General features: G+C 42.5%; 1 protein-coding gene across 1 annotated transcript in view; it reads left to right on the forward strand.

Moving 5' to 3' along the window:
- The first annotated feature begins 7,306 nt into the window (after positions 1-7,306).
- Positions 7,307-24,156, forward strand: part of LOC141132729 (protein mono-ADP-ribosyltransferase PARP12-like) — a 60,724-nt gene continuing 43,874 nt past the window's right edge. The window contains 2 exon segments of the mRNA XM_073621493.1: positions 7,307-7,721; positions 21,221-21,356. Coding sequence (XP_073477594.1) covers positions 7,426-7,721; positions 21,221-21,356 — 432 coding nt within the window. The 5' untranslated portion in view covers positions 7,307-7,425.

Genomic DNA, 24,156 nt, shown 5'->3' on the forward strand with positions numbered 1-24,156 from the left:
ATGTGTTGTGATTTTGGGAATCTTCCCTCCTAATACCATGGGGAATGCACCTGCTAGTTGAATAATTATGAATTGAAAAGTAAGTTATTATACACTTATGAATTATATCAATGGGTATGAAATATGACTTCTAAATGGAACTTCTAAACGCTGTATGAATTGAATGATTTTTTTTTTATTTATTATAGATAGTGATACAATATCCCTGATGAAGATTGTATAATTATTACCATTTGAAACGCGTTGGATGAACCGCTTGTTCCGTTACCACCAGCTGTTCTGGAGGTCTCTGAATCCTTTAGCGGACAGTATCACTTTACTTATTTTCAAATTACACGTTTTTTAACATATAATGTAATGTATTGGAACTCCAAATGAATTTTCTCATATATATGAGATAGACTCATTACATGCAAAGCAAGATAGTTCAAGCCGTGATTTGTCATAATTGTGATGATTATGGCTTACAGCTCATGAAAACCCCTTACAGCTCATGAAAACCCCAAATCCACAATCTCAGAAAATTAGAATATTACATGCAATCGAAAAAAGAAGGATTGTACATAGAACAGTATCGGACCTCAGAAAAGTATAAGCATGCATATGTACTCAGTACTTGGTTTGGGCCCCTTTTGCAGCAATTACTGCCTCAATGTGGAGTGGCATGTAAGCTATCAGCCTGTGGCACCGCTGAGGTGTTAAGGAAGACCAGGATGCTTCAATAGCGGTCTTCAGCTCTTCTGCATTTTTCGGTCTCATGTCTCTCATCTTTCTCTTGGCAATGCCCCATAGATTATCTATGGGGTTCAGGTCAGGCGAGTTTGCTAACCAATCAAGCACAGTAATCCCACGTCATTGAACCAGGTTGTGGTGCTTTTGGCAGTGTGGGCAGGTGCCAAGTCCTGCTGGAAAATGAAGTCAGCATCCCCATAGAGCTTGTCTGTGGAAGGAAGGATGAAGTGCTCCAAAATCTCCTGGTAGACGGCTGCGTTGACCCTGGGCTTAATGAAGCACAGTGGACCAACACCAGCAGATGACATGGCTCCCCAAATCAACACAGACTGTGGAAACTTTACACTGGACTTCAAGCACCTTGCAGTGTGTGCCTCTCCATTCTTCCTCCATACTCTGGGTCCTTGGTTTCCAAATGAGATGCAAAATTTGCTCTCATCAGAAAAGAGGACTTTGGACCACTGAGCAACAGACCAGGTCTGTTTTTCTTTAGCCCAGGTAAAACGCTTCTGACGTTGTTTGTTGTTCAGGAGTGGCTTGACAAGAGGAATATGACATTTGAAGCCCATGTCCAGGACCCATCTGTGTATGGTGGCTCTTGATGCACTGACTCCAGCCTCAGTCCACTCCTTGTGAAAGTCCCCAACACTATTGAATGGCCTTTTCCTGACAATTCTCTCCAGGCTGCGGTCATCCCTGCTGCTTATGCACATTTTTCTTCCACACTTTTCCCTTCCACATAGCTTTCCATTAATGTGCTTTTATACAGCACTTTGGGAACATCCAACTTCTTTTGCAATTACCTTTTGAGGCTTTTCCTACTTATGGAGGGTGTCAATGATGGTTTTCTGCACAACTGTCAGGTCAGCAGTCTTTGCCATGGCTGTGATTCCTACTGAACCAGACTGAGAGATCATTTAAAGGCTCAGGAACCCTTTGCAGATGTTATGGCTTAATTAGCTGATTATAGTGGGACACTTTGAGCCTAGAATATTGCACCTTTTCACAATTTTCTAATTTTCTGAGATTGTGGATTTGGGGTTGTCATAAGCTGTAAGCCATAATCATCACAATTATGATGCTCAGTGTGCTCAGTGTGAGGCTGTGAAACTTAGTCCAAGTGGAACTGGTCTAAGTGGTGAGTTAAAAACCAGAGTTAGAGTGAACAAGTCTTGCTTTTTGTTTGCTGGGTTGCATTTTTGGGGCTTTTCCTTTTAGTTTTTCAATCACCTTTTTCTGTCACTTTTTAAATATCTTTTTTTTTTTTCTCTGGTTCCTTCAGGCTATCAATTAAGGGGGGTGGTTAATTGCTCACAGGTGCCTATATAACTCTGTGTAGGACTCATAAGTGAGCCTGCTCAGTGTGAGGCTGTGGAACTTAGTCCAAGTGGAACTGGTCTAAGTGGTGAGTTAAAAACCAGAGTTTAAAACAGGAGGTTATAACAGGGGTCATAGTACCTGTGTAGTGTGAGTACCTGAGTGTTGTCTGAGTAGTGTGTGTGGATCGTTAGTACTTGTGTATTGTGTACTGTATACTTGAGTATTGCGAGTGCACGTAGGTCTGCGACTGTTCTGCGATTGCACGTAGGTCTGTGAGTACCTGGGTATTGTCTTGTTGTGTACCTCTGTATTGTCTTGAGTATTAGTGCCAGGAAGCTAGCTGTTAGGTAATTTGGACAGGGTAAAATCCCCAAATCCTCACTAAATTTAATAGGTACGATGCGTGGAGAGGCGACTCTTTGTACATCTTGCTGCATGTTTGCGTTCCTTGATCATCCGATCGAGGGCGAATACTGCTGTGCAAAATGTAAGCACATTGTTTCGCTGGAAGTCCAGGTTCTGAATCTGGGGAAGCAACTGTCAGCATTGAGAAGTCCCTCCATACTAAAGGAGAGCCAGGAACGTACACGGCAGGTGCCAGCAGGGGCCAGCACAGAGGCGAGTGGAGACAAAGAGGTGCAGGCACTAGCAAAGAGTAGATGGGTGACAGTCAGGAAGGGTAGAGGGGGAAGTGCCAGGGAGGCCGATCCAGGGCTGGAGCATCCCAATAAGTACGCTCCATTGAGTAACATTGGTGAAACCAGTCAGGGACCAGCACTGCTGGAGCTGAGGGACTCTCCTAGCTGCCGGGGGAAGAACTCCTCCAGTGAGAGTGGGGGGGCAGCAAAGGGAAAGGAAAGACAGATTCTGGTGGTAGGGGACTCAATTCTTAGAAGGACAGGGAGGACAATCTGTAACCAAGACCTGAAGCGCCAAACAGTATGTTGTCTACCGGGCGCTCGGGTTCGGCACATCACGGATCTTGTGGACAGATTACTGGGAGGGGCTGGGGAAGACCCGGCTGTCATGGTGCACGTTAGCACCAATGACAAAGTCAGAGGCAGATGGAGTGTCCTAAAGAACGATTTTAGGGACTTAGGAGCTAAATTGAGGAAAAGGACCTCCAAGGTAGTATTCTCAGGAATACTACCGGTACATCGAGCCACACCAGAAAGGCAGAGGGAGAATAGGGAAGTAAACAAGTGGCTAAAGAGCTGGTGTAGTAAGGAGGGGTTTGGGTTCCTGGAGGACTGGGTCGACTTCTCAGTCGGTAACCGGTACTATAGAAGGGACGGACTGCATCTAAATGAGGAGGGTGCAGATCTGCTGGGAATGAAGATGGCCAAAAAGTTATAGGGGTTTTTAAACTAGGCGATGGGGGGGAGGGTCCAGAGACAGAGATAGCCAGCGCGGAAGATATTGCAGAGGGTAGTATTGGGGGCATTAGTGGTAGGTTAACCAAAGCACAAAAACACAAGGTGAGTATAGTAGCAAGTCCTAGTTGCAATCTCGAAACACCCAATACGAGGACAATATGCGACCGATCTAAACTATGTGGCATGTTCACCAATGCCAGGAGCATGGCGGACAAGATGGGTGAACTAGAGATACTGTTGTACAAGGAGGATTTGGATTTTGTGGGAATTTCAGAGACCTGGTTCAACAGCTCTCATGATTGGCTGGCAAACATTCAAGGGTATACCCTATACCGCAAGGATAGAGAGGGTAAAAAAGGGGGAGGGGTATGCCTATTTCTTTTTTCAATCTCACCTACTATGTAACTATGTATGTAACTATGTAACTATGATAAATCACAGCTTGAACTATCTTGGTTTGCATGTAACGAATCTATCTCATATATTAGTTTCACCTTTTAAGTTGCATTTGTGAAATAAATGAACTTTTGCAGGATATTCAAATTTTTCGAGTATCACTTGTATATATTTCTTTCCAAAGTCTTTATTGTCTTAACGGTTGCTGGTTGCTATGCAGTTCCTTACTTTTTTAATGAAGTTCTTCCTTAACTCCCTTCTACTGTTTGCTGGGATTGACCTTTGCAGGTATGCCAGGGCAGCACAAGCCTATAGTTAGGAGTAGGAACTTAGGAAAAATCCTGTTCTTGTATGTTGGAATTTGAAATGTTCATTTTGCACTTTTCTAAGTAAAGTATTGAAACTTTGTCCTTGCGTGGCCTGAAGTTACTGAAAGGGGTGTATTGCAAGTAATCGGGACACATAGTTCACCAAGTGGGTCTTAATACATTGGGGTAATAAGATATAGTGTGAAGAGACAAGTGGTTACCTGGAGTAACGGACGTTTTATAGCAGCCTGTCAATAGTGTATACCTGTTATAGGTGGAGTGGCCTCTAGCAGCGAGGGAGATGTTGTCAGCTCTCCTTTCCCCAGCGGTCTATCTCCCAAAGCAACAGAAGTGGATTTGTGCCACAGAGGTTCCCATCCCGTGCAGAGGTACGGGAGTTCAAGAGTTAAATTACGTGCACTTGTGGAGCATGCGCAGTGTAAGGCAGGGCCCACTCTACTACTGGGGAATAGTATTGGAAAACGCTGGATAGGTGGATGTGGACAAGGCTCAGCAATACAGGGAAGGTGTACATTGTCACAGGGAACAGAGAGTTGTCACCCCCATGCTTAAAAAGCTCTCATTGGACCCCACCAATCTTAATTACCTATGGTCTCATAAAATGAGATAGGCAGTCAGTACATCAGGATTGATCAACTCCTGATCACCTCCCTAGAGTAGTGCAGTGTTACTATGGTAATACTGTACTGCCCTGGTCACATTATGTAAAAAAAAAAAAAAAAAAAAGTAAAAACAAATTTTAAAAAGTTATAAAAATTATTATTATTTTTTTAAAAAATTAGAATTGTTTTTTTTTTACATACTGTCACCAGTCAGTGTCCCTGATCACACCAGTTATATGATGATGCTGTACTGCACTGGTGAAAAAAAGTTATGGAAAAAAACATTTTTTTCATTCCTTAAAGGGGTTGTAAAGGTTCATTTTTAATTTTTTTAAAAAATAACAAACATGTCATACTTACCTCCACTGTGCAGCTCCTTTTGCACAGAGTGGCCCCGATCCTCCTGTTCTGGGGTCCCATGGTGGCTCTCTCGGCTCCTCCCCGCTATAGCTAACCCCCTCGGGAAGCTCTTTCCGGAGGGGGTTACCTTGCGGGCGCGCTCCCGTCTCATACACTCTGCGTCCATAGACACAGAGTGTATGTCTATGTCCTGCCCCCCGGCAGGCGCGTCATTGCATTTGATTGACAGCTTTGGGAGCCAATGGCTGCTCTGCTATCAATCTATCCAATCAACACTGAGACTCCGTGGAGAAGAGGACGCCGGGGACGAGCCGAGCAGGTAAACGGGCTTAGGTAAGTAAAATGGGGGGCCATTCATTGCCAGGTGTTTTTTCACCTTAATGCATAGGATGCATTAAGGTGAAAAAACACAAACCTTTACAATCCCTTTAATTTTACAAAAAATTGTGATAAAAAAAATTGCAACTTCCAAAAACTCGTCTTGCCTCTTACTAAATACCTAGGACTGTCTATTTTCCAAAAAGGGGTCATTTGGGGGGTATTTGTACTGTCAGTGGCCATCAGTCAGTGGCGTACCAACTGGGGGGCGGTCCACCTGGAGTGGTTGACACCCCCCTGCAAGGAAAGCGGTGACAGTGGGGCGGGCTCAGGCAGTGCAGGGGTGCAGTGATAGGGCAGCCAGTGAGAGCCTGTGACAGGGTGTGGGGGTGCCCGGGCTGGGTGTGGAACGTACCACTACCCAGGTGACACCCAGAGCCGGCCAAGCGGTGCAGGATAAAGAAGACACTCTCTCTCCTCCTATACCGCAGAAGGAGAGAGAGACAGTGAGCAATGCTTAATAGAGGAACTGCTGGCGTTAACTTTTTAAGTTAAGTTAGTGATTGGTTGCTAGGTGGCCCTAGCAACCAATCATTAGCCTGTTAATATTAAAAATTAACTCCAGCAGTTCCGCCCTCTTTTCAGCACTGCTGTGTCTCTCCCTCTGGCTGCATGATTTAGGTATGAAGGGGCTGGGGGGTCTGTGTAACATGCAGGGGTCCAGAGCTGTGTGTATGTGGGGGGGGGGGGGTCTTTGTAACATGCAGGGGTCCAGAGTTTCAGGGTGCTGTGTAATGTAAAGGGGTCCAGAGGTGCAGGGTATTGTGTAATGTAAAGGGGTCCAGAGGTGCAGGGTGCTGTGTAATGTAAAGGGGTCCAGAGGTGCAGGGTGCTGTGTTAAGGGGTCCAGAGGTGCAGGGTGATGTGTAATGTAAAGGAGTCCAGATCTTCAGGGTGCTGTGTAATGTAAAGCGGTCCAGATCTGCAGAGTGCTGTGTAATGTAAAGGGGTCCAGAGGTGCAGGGTGCTGTGTAAGGGGGTCCAGAGGTGCAGGGTGCTGTGTAAAGGGGTCCAGAGGTGCAGGGTGCTGTGTAGTGTAAAGGGGTCTAGAGGTGCAGGGTGCTGTGTAATGTAAAAGGGTCCAGAGCTGCGGGGGGTCTATGTAATGTAAAGGGGTCCAGAGGTGCAGTTGACTGGGGGGGTGCCAGATATAGGATCGGCCCCGGGTGCCAAATGCTCTAGGTACACCCCTGCCATCAGCACATCAGAATTAATCAATCAATTTTCAAATATATACCATAGTTTGTAGACTCTATAACTTTCTAGACTAAATAATATACACTGTTATGTTTACTAAGGAAATATAGCAGAATACATTTTGGCCTAAATTTATGAAGAAAGATTATTTATTTTCAAAATGTTATGACAGAAATGAAGATATGCTTTTTTCCCCAAAATGTTTGGCCTTTTTTTTGTTTATTTAGCATGAAATAAAAAACCCTGTGGTGATCAAATACCACCAAAAGAAAGCTCTATTTGTGTGAACAAAATGATAACAATTTTATTTGGGTACAGCGGGGAGGATCAGGGAAAGAAGCCGCAAAAATGCTGTACTGTATACGCAATTTCATTAATGCTTGTGGAATGTGATAGCATGTCGGTTTATGCATGTCAATGCTTTTTTTGGAACCTGAATTGTTGGATTGTATATTATTGTTTACTTCGATAAAACTTTTGAGACATAAAAAAGGGAGCCAGCGCTGAAAACTCAAAAATGGCCTGGGCAGGAAGGGGGTGAAGCAGTCCGGTCTTGAAGTGGTTAAAGAAGAGTTTGAGGTGTGTATACACTGTATATTTACATAGTTATAACAAACTTCCTGGTGTCAGTTCTGATCAGTTGGAGTTTTCAATTCTCCACTGTGATGCGGATGATTGTCCCTCTGCTCCTCTCTGTCTGGGTAGCTCATAGAGTTGTTTCAGGAAACTGAGACTATGTGGGACCCCTCACTCACCATCTATCTGTTCAAGCTGCTGTGCTCCCATGGTGGTCGGCTGGAAAAGAATCGATTAGCTGAGTTTCTGGATCTCTCAGCAGAGCAAATAGAACAGTTTCTGCAGGATGAGTCATCCAGTTTCCCACAGAGCTCCCAGCTGGTTCTGGCTCGGAGCCCCCTGAGGATCTGTGCCCAATACCTGTACCCAAATGACTCAGAGGGATGTAAGAAAGAGTGCAAAAAACTTCACCTGTGCTGTAAATACCTGAAAGACCAGTGTCATCCCAGTTCAAGGTAGGTAAGGGGGAAAGTAAAGGCAGAGTCTAGGGGCAATGGAGGGTGGCCCTGAATGTGTTGGGCAAATGGAGGATATCTTCTGAAGTATTGGGATATTAGAAGTGAAAAAGTGATTGTTATGGCAAGGGTGACTCTATGGGTATTGGTATAAGCTACTACAGAAAAGAACAGACTGAGTGTGCGATAGAGGCAAAATTGCAGTCAGTGTGGGTCTACTATAGACAAATGGAGGGAGAACTATGGGATGTTGTGGTGTGTAAAATGAATATAGGGCTGCTATGGACATGTGAATGGTGATTCTATGGATATCGTGCTATGTACAGGGACCATAGGGCTACTATGGGTCTTCTATAGACAGGTGGAGGGCAACTCTTAGGATATTGGGGTAAATACAGTGAGTAAAGGTCTACTAAGCACAAGTGAAGGGTGACTCTAGAAATAGAGAAGTACGATGAGTATAGAGCTCCTATGGGCAGGTGGAGGGTGACTGTAGGGAAATTGGGGTAAGTATGGTGAGTATAGGGCTACTGAGAACTAATGCAGGGTGACACTAGAGATATTGAGGTAAGTGGTGAGAATAGAGTTACTATGAACTATTAAAAATATTAGGGTAAGTAGGGTTAATATAGGGCTATTAAAGACAAGAGTCACTTTAGGGATATGGGATTAGTACAGTGAGTTTATAGCTACTATGTACAGGTGGAGGGTGACTAGGTATATTGGGGAATGTATGATGAGTATAGGCTATTAATGACAAGATGAAGGTTTATCTAGAGATATCGGGGTAAGTGGTTAGATTAGTACTTCTATGGACAAGCAGAGTGTAAGTCTGGGGGTATTGCAATAAGTGAGGGGTGAGTTTGAGGGTGATAGGGAAAAAAATAGCTATATCTCAGTCCTCTCGGGCAAGAGACAAATTCGATTTTTAGGTGCTGGACTCAGGGTTGGGTGAGGGGGTAAATGGTAAGAAAAAGGTGAAAAAAAGTTTTTAGGATTCTGAATGGCACACTAGAGGAAGGGAAGCATGAGTATCCTGAACGAACTTGAACTGCATGTTTTCTATATGAACTTTGCTGCAGGATTTGCTCAAAAAGTGTTCACTATTTTTGGATTATAATTGGGGATCTGTTGCCTTTTTTGGTGGGCTCATGTTTACCTTCCCACATATATTCCTTGTTAGACAATGTAATCTGAGCATGCAGTGTATGACGATATTTGTAGGAAGTAAGTGCAGAGTGTATGATGGTGGGTGTGCAGGAGAGGAGTGCAGAGTATTTGATAGTGGATAGTATGTGCAACAACAGAGTCGTGCAGAGGTTGTGATGGTGTGTAATGTGTGCTGGAGAGGAGTGAAGATGGAGTAATTCTGGGTAATATATGCAGTACAGGAGTGCTGACTGTATGATGATAAGTAGTATGTACAGGAGAGACGTGTGGAGGGTATGACACTAGCTAGTATGTACAAGAGGAGTGCAGAGTGTATGACGGCCGGCAGTATATGCAGGAGAGGAATGCAGAGTGTATGATGCCGGCTATTAAGTACAGGAGAGGTGAGTGAGTGATGCTGCTAGTATGTTGGCAAGTATGGAACTCAATGGACACTTTTTTTTTTGTATCAAATCTTTTTTTATTTTTATAATGCTTATTTCATACAAAATGATAAAAAGAAAGATAAATTTTTATACAAATAAACGTGAGGATCTTATCATCATTTCATTTCATATTATACACATATTCACAAAGAAAAACATAAACAAATACAGAAAAAGTCAAATACTCATATAGAATTAGCCACACACACCAACAATAAACATACACCTCGCAATAGTTTATTTTGCTTTGTTCAACTCCCATCATTTTAATATTTTATAGATCAATCTCCTCATCCCCATCCTCCCCTCCCCCCCCACTCCCCCTCACCAACTTCCTCCACTTTATGCCCCGTACACACGGTCGGACTTTGTTCGGACATTCCGACAACAAAATCCTAGGATTTTTTCCGACGGATGTTGGCTCAAACTTGTTTTGCTTACACACGGTCGCACAAAGTTGTCGGAATTTCCCATCGACAACCACGCGGTCACGTACACCACGTACGACGAGACTAGAAAAGGCCGGTTCAGAACCAAGCGCGGTACCCTTTGGGCTCCTTTTGCTAATCTCGTGTTAGTAAAAGTTTGGTGAGAGACGATTCGCGCTTTTTCAGACTCGTGGCTTTCAGATCGTTTTCTGCTGTTCATTTTGTGCTTGTGGGTTTGTATCTGCTCTTCAGTGCATGCAGTCAGTTCGTATCAGAGTTTTCTGTGTGATCTTGCCTGCTCGTTGCTGTTTTTCAGGTCGCTCTTCACAGGCCTTGCTGTTCTTCAGTGCGTTCTGTTACTTCGTTCTGAGCAGCCGATCGTTTTCTAGCCATGTTTCGTATGCGTACTCCTCGTACAGTTCGTGCTGTGCGGGGGCTTGGTGTTGGGGTCCTGACCTTGACACAAGTCCAGTCCATGAACAGGGTGGGGAGGAGTTCATGGACCAAGAATTGGTTGCTTCAGCGTCACCAGTTCTCTCATATGCTTTTGCTCCGTGAGATCCGTGAGAATAATCCTGATGATTTCAGGAACTTTCTCAGGATGACAGACCCCGTGTTTCACCGTTTGTTGGCTTTGCTGACCCCTTATATTAGCAGGCAGGATACCTGCATGAGGCAAGCCATCACTCCAGAGCAGAGGTTGGTCGCTACCTTGCGGTATTTGGCCACAGGGAGAAGCCTGCAGGACCTCAAGTTCTCGACAGGCATCTCCCCCCAGGCTCTTCTTTGTGGACATTTACTGCTTGTGTTTGTTTGAGCTGACCCTGACAGAAATGTGTGGAGTGCAGAAAATGTTGTGATTGTGTAACCTTATACAAAGCACTGTTGGCTGTTATTTACTAAATGCAAAGACGCTTTTCACTACAAGTGCACTTGCAACTGCACTGAAACTGCACTTGTAGTGCAAAGTGGATTTCCCCTTAGGAAATAACCCCCATTTTCTCATAAAACAACAATTACATCACCCCAAAAGTGTTGTAGCGTGAGACAATAATCCACACATTCTTGATGAACAATCTTTTTAATACCTGCACAATCACATGTGCATTTACCAAAGGTTTTTCTGACAAACCAACATGTTTGTTGTATACCAATTTTTGTGGTGTCATTATCCAAAATCAAAATGTGCATTTTATAGAAAACAGGCCTGTGTAAAACCAACAAGAAAGACACAAATCTTGATCTTACAAAGTTCACATTTGGTAGAACTGGAAGGCAATATCAGACATGAGTATTTAGGAACTGTTTGATATTGCGTTCAGATGGGGGGAAATCACCCCTGGAAAAGCCAAATTTGGAAGATGCACACAAATTTCCCAATGTCAACATGTACTAGCTGCCATCACGGGGGATCAAGGGATGTGTTTTGGGGGAGAAAGCCCTTCCTCACCGCTACTTTATTATTGAGGAAGGGGTTGCACCCCCAAAATGCGTCCATTGATCTCCCGTGATGGCAGATAGCACATGTTGACACACTGTGTGCATCTTCCAAATTTGGCTTTGGGAAAAATCACAAAAACATTTCGCACATTGTAGCACACAAAAGAAGAAAGTGATTTGGAGGGGCTTTAAACTCGCCCCAAAACATCAATGATGTTTTTATATTTTGGAATAACATCATTGATGTTTTGCTTGATGTTTTCCAATTGTAAATTACACCCCATGATCTCCCCGATCAGGATCTGGGCACTTTCGGATGTGAAAGGATCTGGATCCACAACCTCACGATCACCTAAAAAGAGAGGAACCCCAAAATAAATTAGGTTTCAAAAAAATGCTGCAATCCATCTCTTATCGGAGCCTGTGGTTGCAGACACTCACCTGTTGTGGTAACTACTTCCACCACGTCTTCATCCTCCTGCTCATCTTGTGTTGGGGGGATTTTCCCTTCTTCCAGAGGGGGGGGGGGGCTCTGGTCTCCTCGGATGAGGGGTGTCTTCCGAGTCTTTTCTCCCCTATGTAAAACAAAAATGGTATAATTAGCACACAGATATTTGATGGCAGAACTATAAAGATGAAAAACATTGCTTGGAAGTGGGGTACAATTATCTATTTTAGCAGAGTTCCAACATGTAGCTTTTTTAGTGTCCTTTGTCAAGCTGCAATACTTTACCTGTTTGGTAAAAGCTTCACAGATGTAGCCCCCCCTATAGTATACACTGGAGCACCTGTGTGGCCCCCTAATAAAAATGGTGTTCTTGTGTCTCACACTAGTGCTCCAGTGTCCAGATGTGAAAACAGCTGCTCAGTGTCCTCTCCTTACACAGAATCTAGTTTGCATTTCATTCTAGTAACAAAGCCATCTACACAACCCAATTCTTTGAAGACAAGTATAGGGCGTCAAAATGGTGGCCAAATGCATATGGCCTAAACAATGGTATTTTATCGTCCGAAATAACAATGTGTGATCCGAACGAATAATGTGCCCATGAACATGAAAGTTGCCATTTTAAACTGTACAACAGTTCCTAAAAGCACATGGAGCAGCATGAACGTAATAAACATAAAGAATAGGAACACAGCACAACTACTTACTTTTTTGCAGCACTCTCCGGATCTTTCTGTACTGCTCATGTTCTCGTAATTTCAGGTCCGACCACCGCTTCCTGAGCTGATCTTTCGATCGTCGTACCCCGAATTTCCGGTGCAGACTCCTGACCACTTTCGCCATGATCTTGGCCTTTCGGACATTGGGGTTGGGGTAAGGCCCATACTTTCCATCATAGTCGGCCTTCTTCAGGATGTCCACCATCTCCAACATCTCCCCAAAGGACATATTTGAGTCCTTTAATCTCCTTCTGGATCGGAACGTTTCAGGCTCTGGCCTTTCCTCCTCCTCCTCCTCCTCGTTGCTACAATTAGCATGATCCTGCTGTCTATCCGCCATGTGCTCTTCCCTCACTGCGCCGAACGAAAAGGGGCGGGGAATAGAGTAGAAAGAACGTCAGGGGCGTGCGGAGTTATACGCATGCGCAGTGTGTATAAATCGTAACGCGCGCGTCTTACGTACGATCTGTGAGCGGAGGAAGGAGCGTCGGAGACGCCGATCGTGCTAACAAAGGTAGGATCTAAACTTGGGCCTATACTGCTTCGAAATGGAAGCCTATATTGTAACAAGATTAGGGGAGTTTGGCCTGACATTAGGCTTTGTCTTGTGTTGTGTCTTACAGAGAAAATGGATGGGTTCAACGACCACAATTTCCTGCCCCTGTTCATAGACAAGTACAGGGAGCTGCCCTGTCTGTGGCAAGTGAGACACCCCCACTATAATCACAAACAGAAGAGGCAGGCAGCGCTGGAGAAACTGCTGGAGTTGGTGAAGCCGGTGGTCCCCACAGCAACCATCCCTTATTTGAAAGCTAAAATTGGTGGCCTGAGGAGCACTTATCTTAGGGAGCGCAAGAAGGTCACAGATTCCCAGAGGTCCGGAGCTGCAGCAGATGACATTTATGTCCCCAGGCTGTGGTACTACGAGAGACTGCGATTTCTGTCAGACCACACTGAAGTCAGGGAATGACTCTCCATTCTTCCTTCCACGCTTCCTTCCATCCCAGCTGAGGCTTCCGATGTCCAACCTGGGCCTTCCAGCCAGGAAGAAGTGGAGGAGCCCAGCTGGAGTCAGGTATAGCATTCTTCTACAGATTTCTGGTCAATAAATAAATGATGTTTATTAGATGTTATTATTGATCACTAATTGCTGATTAAAAAAAGTGCTTTACATATCAATAGACAGTAGTGGGCACCCAAAATTGGGAAAAGAATGAAAACTGCTGGGCTCAGAAGGATAGTCTGTTATATTTGTTAACATTCAATTTGCAGCAGTCAGGAGGTGAAAATTGTGTGTGATTGATGAATAAAAAACTAAAACTATGTCCCTTTTTCATACACAGGAAGACCTCAGCCAGGAGGAGGTTGTGGAATGTGGCAGTCAGGAGGAGGCGGGGATTAGTGGCAGCCAGGAGGAGGCGGAGCTAAGTGTCAGCCAAGAGAAGCCAGGGACAAGTCGCAGCCTGACTGAGTCTCAGGTCCCTCCCCTCCGCCTGCCATATAAACGAGCCAGGAAGGCCACTCCGAGTCCCGTGCAGGATTCAGCGTACAGGCTGATCCAGGAGGCTTCGGCGTCCCTCCGAGCCTTCCCCAGTCCTGAAGAGGCCTTTGCCTGCATGGCTGCCACAAAATTGCAGGGCATGCAGGAGGGTCAACGCAAGATCTCTGAGGACCTGATTTATAAAGTCCTTCGTAAGGGGGAGAGTGGGGAACTGACACACAAGACGGATGTCATTGAGATCGACGATCCTCCTCCTCCTCCTGCTGCCACAACTCCACCACCACAGCCAAAGGCTGGAAGGAAGCGTGGAAAGAAGACCTGAGAGTGATTGCCCTGGGTTCAGTCTGGTCTGACAGAAGATGCAGTCTCTCGTATGACCACAGCCTGGGGACACAGATGTCATCTGCTGCTTTCCGGATCTCTGGGACTTCTGGACCAGACTGCCCTCCCTTATGATATGGACTCCTCAGGCCACCAATTTTGCTTTTAAATAGTTGGTGTCTGCCCCGGGGGTCCAAGGCTTCGCCCACTTCTGCAGTTTCTCCAGCGTTGCCTCCCTCTTTGTTTAATTGTGAGCCCTTAATAAAATTTTTTTGGGTAAATTCTACTCTCCTGTGTGTGTTTTCATCCAAAAAGGACAGTTTGTTGGTGACGATTCAGGTACATTTCTAAAGTACAATGTGAAATTAACAAGGGACAACAACACCAAACAATCTCCTACAGATTAAATAGAACAACATATTAGTGGTGTTGTGGGAACTTGTCACAAAAAACACACAAACATTTTCGGGAATACAAATCAAAATCACCAAAAAAAAATAAAAAAGAGAAACACAAAAAAAGAATCTACATTAAAGTAAAAAAAAATAAATAAATTTTGTTGTCAGATGTGAGAAATCAAAATATATTGAGGGAATCCCGATAAATAGTAACGAAATAAGTTTGTGAGAAGTGTGTGTGAATATGAGCAGCAAAACTACTTAATTCTTGTCACATTATAAAGAAGAAGAGAGTGCGCTGTATTAAACCATTTTGAACATTGCAGCGTGACGAAAGTGCTGTATCCATTCCGAACACTACGTTTACCAGAACGAGCTGTCCCGTGTCGGAATTTCTTCTGAGCATGCGTGGCACTTTGTGCGTCGGAACAGGCCACACACGGTCGGAATTGACGCGATCGGATTTTGTTGTCGAAAAATTTTATCTCCTGCTGTCCAACTTTGTGTGTCGGAAAATCCGATGGAAAATGTCCGATGGCACCCACACACGGTCGGAATTTCCGACAACACGCTCCGATCGGACATTGTCCATCGGAAAATCCGACCGTGTGTACGGGGCATTAGCCATCATATAGTAGATTGCTCGGGTCAATCCAGTAGTGCCAAATTTTGCTGAATTTCTGGGGGACTCCCCTATGTTTATATGTTAATCTTTCCTTTTTTAATATATAGTTTATCTTATTACTCCACTGTTTGTGAGTTGGAGGGATCTTAATTGTCCATTTTTGTAGGATAAGTTTACGGGCTAGATAGAGAGATCTAGCCCACATTATGTGCATAACCACAGGTAAAATTCCATCTGGAATTATTCCCAGTAGTGACAATTTAGGAGTATCTATTATTTCTGTTCGCAAAATTGTATTTAGGGTCATAAAGACTTTTTCCCAATATCTACGGAGTTTGGGACATTGCTAAAGCATCGTGGACATAAAGGCGAAGAGTTTTTTCCCCACACAAACAATTTTTGTGGGGTATAGTGGGTTCTGTGTAAAATAAAAAGCTGAATCAATTGCTGAGATGGTGAAATAGATACCTCAGGAAGGACCCCCATGGCACGAGTCCATTCATCTTCATTAAGATCTATCAGATCTTTTTTCCAACGAATAAAACTCTAATGCCCTGTACACACGGTCGGATTTTCCGACGGAAAATGTGTGATAGGACCTTGTTGTCGGAAAATCCGACCGTGTGTGGGCTCCATCACACATTTTCCATCAGAATTTCCGACACACAAAGTTTGAGAGCAGGCTATAAAATTTTCTGGCAACAAAATCCGATCGCGCCAATTCCGACCGTGTGTGGACAATTCCGACGCACAAAGTGCCACACATGCTCAGAAGAAATTCCGAGACAGAACAGCTCGGTCTGGTAAAATTAGCGTTCGGAATGCATAGAGCACTATCGTCAGGCTGCAATCTTTAAAATGATTTAATGCAGCGCACTCTCTTCTTCTTTATAATGCAGGAAGAACTAAGTAGTTTTGCTGCTGATATTCACACAGACTTCTCACAAACTTATTTCTTTATTATTCATCGTGATTCCCTCAATATATTATGATTTGTCACATCTGACCAAAAATCTATATCATTTTTTGTGTGTTTTTTTTTTTTTAAAGCCTGATGTGATTTTTTTTTTTTTTTGGTTTGTATTTTTTTCAAGGCTGATCTTGTTGTTTTTTTTTTTTTTTTTTTTTTTTAGTTATTTAACATCCAGAATATTTTTGTTTGTGTTTTGTGTGTCCAGTTACCACAACACCATTATTATCTTGTATTATTTAATCTCATGGAGGTTGCTTGGTGTTGGTGTCTCTTGTTAATTTCACATTGTATTTTGAAATGTACCTGTCCTTTTTGAATGAAAACACACATAGGCGAGTCTAATTGAAACCAAAAAACCTTTATTAAGGGCTCAGAACCAAACAAAGAGGGAGGCAACGCTGGAGAAACAGCAGAAATTGGTGAAGCCTTTGACCCCCAGGGCACACATCAATTATTTTACTGCAAAATTGGTGGCCTGAGGAGTCCATATATAAGGGAGTGCAGTCTGGTCCAGAAGTCCCAGAGCTCATGAAAGCAGCAGATGACATCTGTGTCCCCAGGCTGTGGTCATACAAGAGCCTGCATCTTTTGTCAGACCAGACTGAACCCAGGGTCATCACTCTCTGGTCTTCCTTCCACGCTTCCTTCCACGCTGTGGCTGTGGTGGTGTAGTTGTGGCAGGAGGAGGAGGAGGATGTTCCAACTCAATCACGTGGGTATTGGGTGTGATTTCGCCCCTCACCCCCTTGGTTAAGACTTTATAAAGAAGGTCCTCACACAGCTGGCGTTGGCCCTCCTGCATGCCCTGCAGTTTGGTGGTAGCCATGCAGGCAAAGGCCTCTTCAGGAGTGGGGGTGGCTCTGAGGGACGCAGAAGCCTCCTAAATGAGCCTGAGTGCTGAATCCTGCACGTGACTCCCCTTCCTGGGTCTTTTGTTTGGAAGGCGGAGGGGAGGAACCTGCGATTCGGTCAGGCTCCTACTGGTCCCAGGCTTCTCCTGGCTGCCACTTAGCCCCGCCTCCTCCTGGCTGCCACTACCCCCCGCCTCCTCCTGGCTGCCACATTCCACAGCCTCCTCCTGTATGCCACATTCCAGAGCCTCGTCCTGGCTGAGGTCTTCCTGTGTATGAAAAAGGGACATAGTTTTAGTTTTTACTTCATCAATCACACACAATTTTCATATCATGACTGTTGCAAATTGAATGTTAACAAATATAAAAGACTATCATTCTCTGCTTTTTTAATGGCTACCTGTGCATATTTTTCTTGACTATTTATCCATTGTGTATGAGTACTTTTACTAGGATTAGTTATATATAATGCTTCAGCTTGTAACATACTATCAGCAAGATTTTTTTCCCAAGCTCTAGATTGTTTCTTTTTTTTGAGATTCGTGAAATAAGAAGGCCTCTAAAGTAAGCTTTCTGTGCGTCCCAGTATATTAAGGGCGATACAGTAGATTTATTCATCTGCTGGAATGTAGTAAGTTCTAATTTAATTTCGTCTGGAGGAAAAAGTGAAATCCAGTAAGGGTTCACCGTCCACAATCTATTCCCCACATTAATCCTAAATAAAAAGGATAATATCAAAGGTGAGTGATCGGATATACCTCTGGCCTCATATTTAATTTCACTAAGATATGGCAGTAGGGAGTCGGACCCCAGTGCTAAATCTGTTCTAGATAAGGTATTGTATGTACCTGAAAAACATTGTCTACTGGTTGGATTTCACAATCTCCAAGGGACAAGTAGTCCCATTTTTGCTATGTATTTGGCAAAGGCCGTGGTCCCCTGTGGATATCATTTTTCCAATAAGGAAAATGTATCCATTGATGGATGCATACAATTATTGAAATCACCAGTTATCTTGCATAGTCTATCTGGTTTATCGGATACAAACACAATAAATTCCTTCAAAATTTCAGGAGCATATGGTGGTGGAATATAAATATTTGCCAGTACACATCTTTGTCCAGCCAATACACAATCCAAAAAAATATATCGGTCCCTACTATCCTTCCTAACCTGTCTACATTGAAAATCAAATATGTTGGCTATAAGAATGGATACACCTCTAGAGTGTGATGTATATGTTGAATGAAATTGAGTTCTAAACTGATTTTTCTTTAAGTAATGTAACGTATGGGGAAGTAAGTGGGTTTCTTGAAGACAAATTATAGAAGGTGAGAATCTCATGAGTGAAGTGAAAATAGCCTGCCGTTTTGATGCAGTGCCCAGGCCTCTAACATTCCATGATATTATTACATCTTTCTGAGAAGTCATAGAACAATTGCATCATATATTTTAACTTCAATTATAATCATATTTTAGACTATATTTATACTTCGATAGCCACTTGGCCATAGAGTAGAAAGGCAAACAGCATAGGCATATAAGAGGGGAGAGGCTGAAAGAAAAAAGGATATCAAAAGTTTACAAACTATCTTCATATTTTTTATAGTACCATCCATCACTTAATTCCCAGGAGCTCAGAGATAGGGAGGAGAAGGGTGAGGGGGAGAGAAGAGAGGAGATCTGAAACAGGAGCCTAACGATAGAGTTGATATGCTGAGGTTTAGTAAAAGGTGTAACCAGACTAACATAATAACAAATAGGACAAAGACAAACAAACAACCAAGACCAGGACACATGAAGGACAAAAAAAAAAATAAGACAAAAACAAACAAACACAAAACAAAACACATAAAAGACAAAAACAAAAACACAGATACAATCATAGGGGTTATATGATCCAAAAGGTCCCAAAAGTAGAGCCCACCCTGACCAAAAACAAAAAAACAAAACAAAAAAAAAAAAGGATTATTCCCAACTTTCCATATCACATTAAAAAGTTAATTTGGGTGTATATAATTATCCAGCCATTTAGACGCCGAGTCTGGTGTTGTAAAAAAAAAAAGTATTGTCCTGTGTCTTCACTCTTAACCTAGCTGGAAATAGCATAGCACAAGACAGTTCCAATTGCTTCAATCGTCGCTTTACCTCCACAAAACCTGCTCTTTGGCACTGTACATTTACTGAAAAATTGACACTTTTAGGTGCCATTGTCCTTTGTTGGGCTTTTGGTGTGGCCCTGAACCTTTATGGAGTAATGTGCTACCTCCAGGCAAAGTTAGTGTTAGGAACGCCCTAAACAGAAGGGCGTTGACAAGGCAGTATGGCTTCCACATACAGTCAGGTCCATAAATATTGGGACATCGACGCAATTCTAATCTTTTTGGCTCTATACAGCACCACAATGGATTTGAAATGAAACGAACAAGATGTGCTTCAACTGCAGACTTTCAGCTTTAATTTGAGGGTATTTACATCCAAATTAGGTGAACGGTGTAGGAATTACAACAGTTTGTATATGTGCCAACCACTTTTTAAGGGACCAAAAGTAATGGGACAGATTAACAATCATCCATCAAACTTTCACTTTGTAATACTTGGTTGCAAATCCTTTGCAGTCAATTACAGCCTGAAGTCTGGAATGCATAGACATCACCAGATGCTGGGTTTCATCCCTGGTGATGCTCTGCCAGGCCTCTGCTGCAACTGTCTTCAGTTCCTGCTTGTTCTTGGGGCATTTTCCCTTCAGTTTTGTCTTCAGCAAGTGAAAAGCATGCTCAATTGGATTCAGGTCAGGTGATTGACTTGGCCATTGCATAACATTCCACTTCTTTCCCTTAAAAAACTCTTTGGTTGCTTTCGCAGTATGCTTCGGGTCATTGTTCATCTGCACTGTGAAGCGCCGTCCAATGAGTTCTGAAGCATTTTGCTGAATATGAGCAGATAATATTGCCCGAAACACTTCAGAATTCATCTTGCTGCTTTTGTCAGCAGTCACATCATCAATAAATACAAGAGAACCAGTTCAATTGACAGCCATACATGCCCACGCCATGACACTACCACCACCATGCTTCACTGATGAGGTGGTATGCTTTGGATCATGAGCAGTTCCTTTCTTTCTCCATACTCTTCTCTTCCCATCACTCTGGTACAAGTTGATCTTGGTCTCATCTGTCCATAGGATGTTGTTCCAGAACTGTGAAGGCTTTTTTAGATGTTGTTTGGCAAACTCTAATCTGGCCTTCCTGTTTTTGAGGCTCACCAATGGTTTACATCTTGTGGTGAACCCTCTGTATTCACTCTGGTGAAGTCTTCTCTTGATTGTTGACTTTGACACATATACACCTACCTCCTGGAGAGTGTTCTTGATCTGGCCAACTGTTTTGAAGGGTGTTTTCTTCACAGGGAAAGAATTCTTCGGTCATCCACCACAGTTGTTTTCTGTGGTCTTCCGGGTCTTTTGGTGTTGTTGAGCTCACCAGTGCATTCTTTCTTTTTAAGGATGTTCCAAACAGTTGATTTGGCAACACCTAATGTTTTTGCTATCTCTCTGATGGGTTTGTTTTGTTTTTTTCAGCCTAATGATGGCTTGCTTTACTGATAGTGACAGCTCTTTGGATCTCATATTGAGAGTTGACAGCAACAGATTCCAAATGCAAATATCACACTTGAAATGAACTCCGGACCTTTTATCTGCTCCTTGTAAATGGGATAATGAGGGAATAACACAAACTGTTGTAATTCCTGCACCGTTCACCTGATTTGGATGTAAATACCCTCAAATTAAAGCTGAAAGTCTGCAGTTAAAGCACATCTTGTTCATTTCATTTCAAATCCATTGTGGTGGTGTATAGAGCCAAAAAGATTAGAATTGTGTCGATGCCCCAATATTTATGGACCTGACTGTATATTTTCAAATGCTGTGCAAATAAAACCTCTGTTTTTAACTGACATTGTTCGACATTTAATTAGTTTTTTGTTTTTTTTGGCTAGCTGGTAAATGTGCTGGAAAATTCATTTTGTTTTGTTTGCTTTGGTGCAACGCCCTTGCATGTGCACCTTACTCTAAAAGCTAGTTATAAATTGGGTTATTTGCCATTTTTAGTTTATATTTTCCTGCAGCGTTTCAGTAATTCCAATTATTCATTTTCTCTAAGCTCATCTCCACCCAGAATCACAATTCATGGTGTCTTCCAGGTATCGCTGCAAATTCTCCCACAATGTCCTGTCTGACCACAACTGCGCAGTGTTAAAAGCCAATGAGCTGAGCGGATTAAATGAGGAGGAGATCAAAGTTTTGCTGTTCCAGAATGACAACTTGCTGTTGCCAAAGGTGAGCCTGAGATATCCCCATTGCCACCACTGTGCTCATTGCACCGTAATGTAAGACATGAGTCATTATTGTCTCTGGCTAAATTTTCGCTTATACAGGGCAGAAAAGACCATTAGTTATGGACAATGCCAACTGTTTCAGATGACTATAAAACTGTAGATGTGCTTATAAGGATTACAGGGGTGATTATCAAATAAAATGTTATTATAATTTGCTGAAATTTTTGTAAGCCTATAAATAATCTAAAGCCCCGCACATGGGCCGAATGCCGGGGGACATCGGGTGGTTCAAAAAAACCATCCGACATTCGACCCATGTGTATGGCAGCCGGTATGACAGAAGCCAACCCTGTCAGAACACAGCAGCTCAGCGGAGGAGATCGCTGTACTAACGTGGGATCTTTTTACAGCGGCAACAACCGGAGCTGACAGTATTTTTTCCAATGGGTTGAACGGAAAAAAAAACTGATAGTGTGTACCAGACTTAAGACTGTAAGGAGATGCCAACTAATTGTACAGACCCAAAAGTGATGCATGCAAAGATTGCAGTGCCAACTGCTGTAGGATGGGAAAAATATCATCAGCAGATGCAACCTCATGTACAGGTTACATAATTACATAGTAAGGCCTCTTTCACATCGGATTGGATCAGTTCCGCTTGTCAATTTTTTAGACGGATCTAACCGGAAGATTAGGTTAGTCTATCATCAGGGAAATGTAAGCAGATAAGCATCCATTTTTATCTGATTACCTCCATCTATGTAAAAAAAAAAAATTTTTTCTTTGAGATGCCTGTGGAAGGGGAGCTTGTGTGGCTTTTGCTTCAATATAGCACTTGCATTTCATGAGCATTTTGCAAGGCGCTATTGTCAAATCTTCTGATAAACCTCTCTTTTTAATGTCCTGTATAGCTTCTCAGACACCCCAACCTACAAAAACTAATTTCAGTGTGGTGGCAAACTCATTTCAGGGAGGTGGCGCTTCGCACCTGCAAGCAACCCCCCCGCGGCAAAATATTTTTTAAATCACTTTCTAAATATTTTTTCGCAGTGCTTCTGGGGAAGGGGGTGGGGGTGGGTGGCAGTGGACGGTATCAGTAAGTTTTTTGTTTTTTTTTAATAATTGATTTTTTTACAATTTAATTTGTTTTTCATTTTTTTTTTTACAATGCTTTTTGGGGGGAGGGGGTTGGGGCAGTGGACAGTGTTGATAGGGCAGGAGAGAGTGGTGTCAGTAGATTATTTTATTTTTTTACACTTTTTCATTTTTAGAATTTTTTACAATTTTTTTTTATATTTTTGGGGGGGCTTTGGTGAGATGTCAGGGGTCTAAACAGACCCTGACATCTCCCCTTTGAGACAGACAAAGGGACTGAGGACACATTCCCCAGTCCCATTCTCAGCACTAAAGATAAATGAACAGGAGACAGAGGCTCCTATCCATTCATAAACTGAGCAGAGTAAGCACAGTTTACTCTGCTCAGTAATCACAGGAGCAAACTCCTGAAAGTTGCAAAATTCAATATGTGGGTCATACAACACGTTGCCTAAGAGCCCTTGCACACTGGGGCGGGGGGCGGCGTTAAATTGTTTTCCAATATTTAACAACATTTTTTGTTTTTACAACTACTGTCCCATTCCTTTTCCTCCTCTCTTCTTTTTGTTGAATTGTTATTTGAAGTGCCGTATTTTTTGAATTTTTTTCTTCAAAAGGTTCCCCTTTGTTCACTGGCAGCTCGCACATATATTTAGTTGTACTTATATCCATATTTTTACAACTAAAACTAGCTGCTTAATACGAATGATTAAACATATATTTTTAAGTTTTTGGAGAGCGTTTCAATATAGTTCTGCTAAGGGGCGTCTGGATTGGCGTTTTTGATTTATACGCCATTCCAGTACCCCAATTTCATTTAGTTAGGTTTTGAACCAATACATACACATGGATATATATATCTTTGTTTAATTACACATCCACATGGATGAGTCCAAGTTTATGGTTCATCACCATTCTAGAAACATAATATTATTCTTGTATATGATGTTTTTATATGGTTACAGGTACGTCTTTACCACATAAAAAAAAAAAAAATCTTTATATATTCTAAATATATTTTTTGTACTTGTTTCTGTTTGTCTGTGACATATTTGTTTATCTTTTAGATCATGGGCTTTATGATTAGGGACTATGTAGATCTAACAATCATGCTGTCTTGAGATCACGGCAGCAGTTGTTGATTTTTTGCATATTAATTTTGCGTGCATGTCTTGCACATATTCACTCACATGCATTTACCCTCAGTCCTCATCTTATTATACATATATATATTTTTAGAATTGATTGCCCTGTGTCTACACATCTTTCTCATACATGATCAATCTTTATTCAGATAACATATATATCACTGCCCATTTGTCACTACGCACATTCACATTTTGAAAAAAAAAACCTGGATAACCGGGTTATAAATTGTTTTATTTGTTCATATTATTCATATTGTTCATATTATAACACAAATCACCACACACATTTTTTTCACATGTGCTCATTCATTATATGTATATTCTATACATTTATGGATATCACATTATTTTAACACTTATTTTTATCTCATTAATTTTTTCACTTTATTTTTTTACATCTCCAAATTGTTGTTTCTATGTCTACTTGCTATGGGGATTTCCATTTTAGATTTACTAACCAGCAGCAGGTGCGGAGATCTCATACGGCTGCTTCTCAGATGTTCTGTATTTTCTCACCATTGCATGGTCACATGTTCTAATATTTTTAATATATATATA

Source organism: Aquarana catesbeiana, linkage group LG03 (assembly GCF_042186555.1).
Source record: "Aquarana catesbeiana isolate 2022-GZ linkage group LG03, ASM4218655v1, whole genome shotgun sequence".
NCBI lineage: Eukaryota > Metazoa > Chordata > Amphibia > Anura > Ranidae > Aquarana > Aquarana catesbeiana.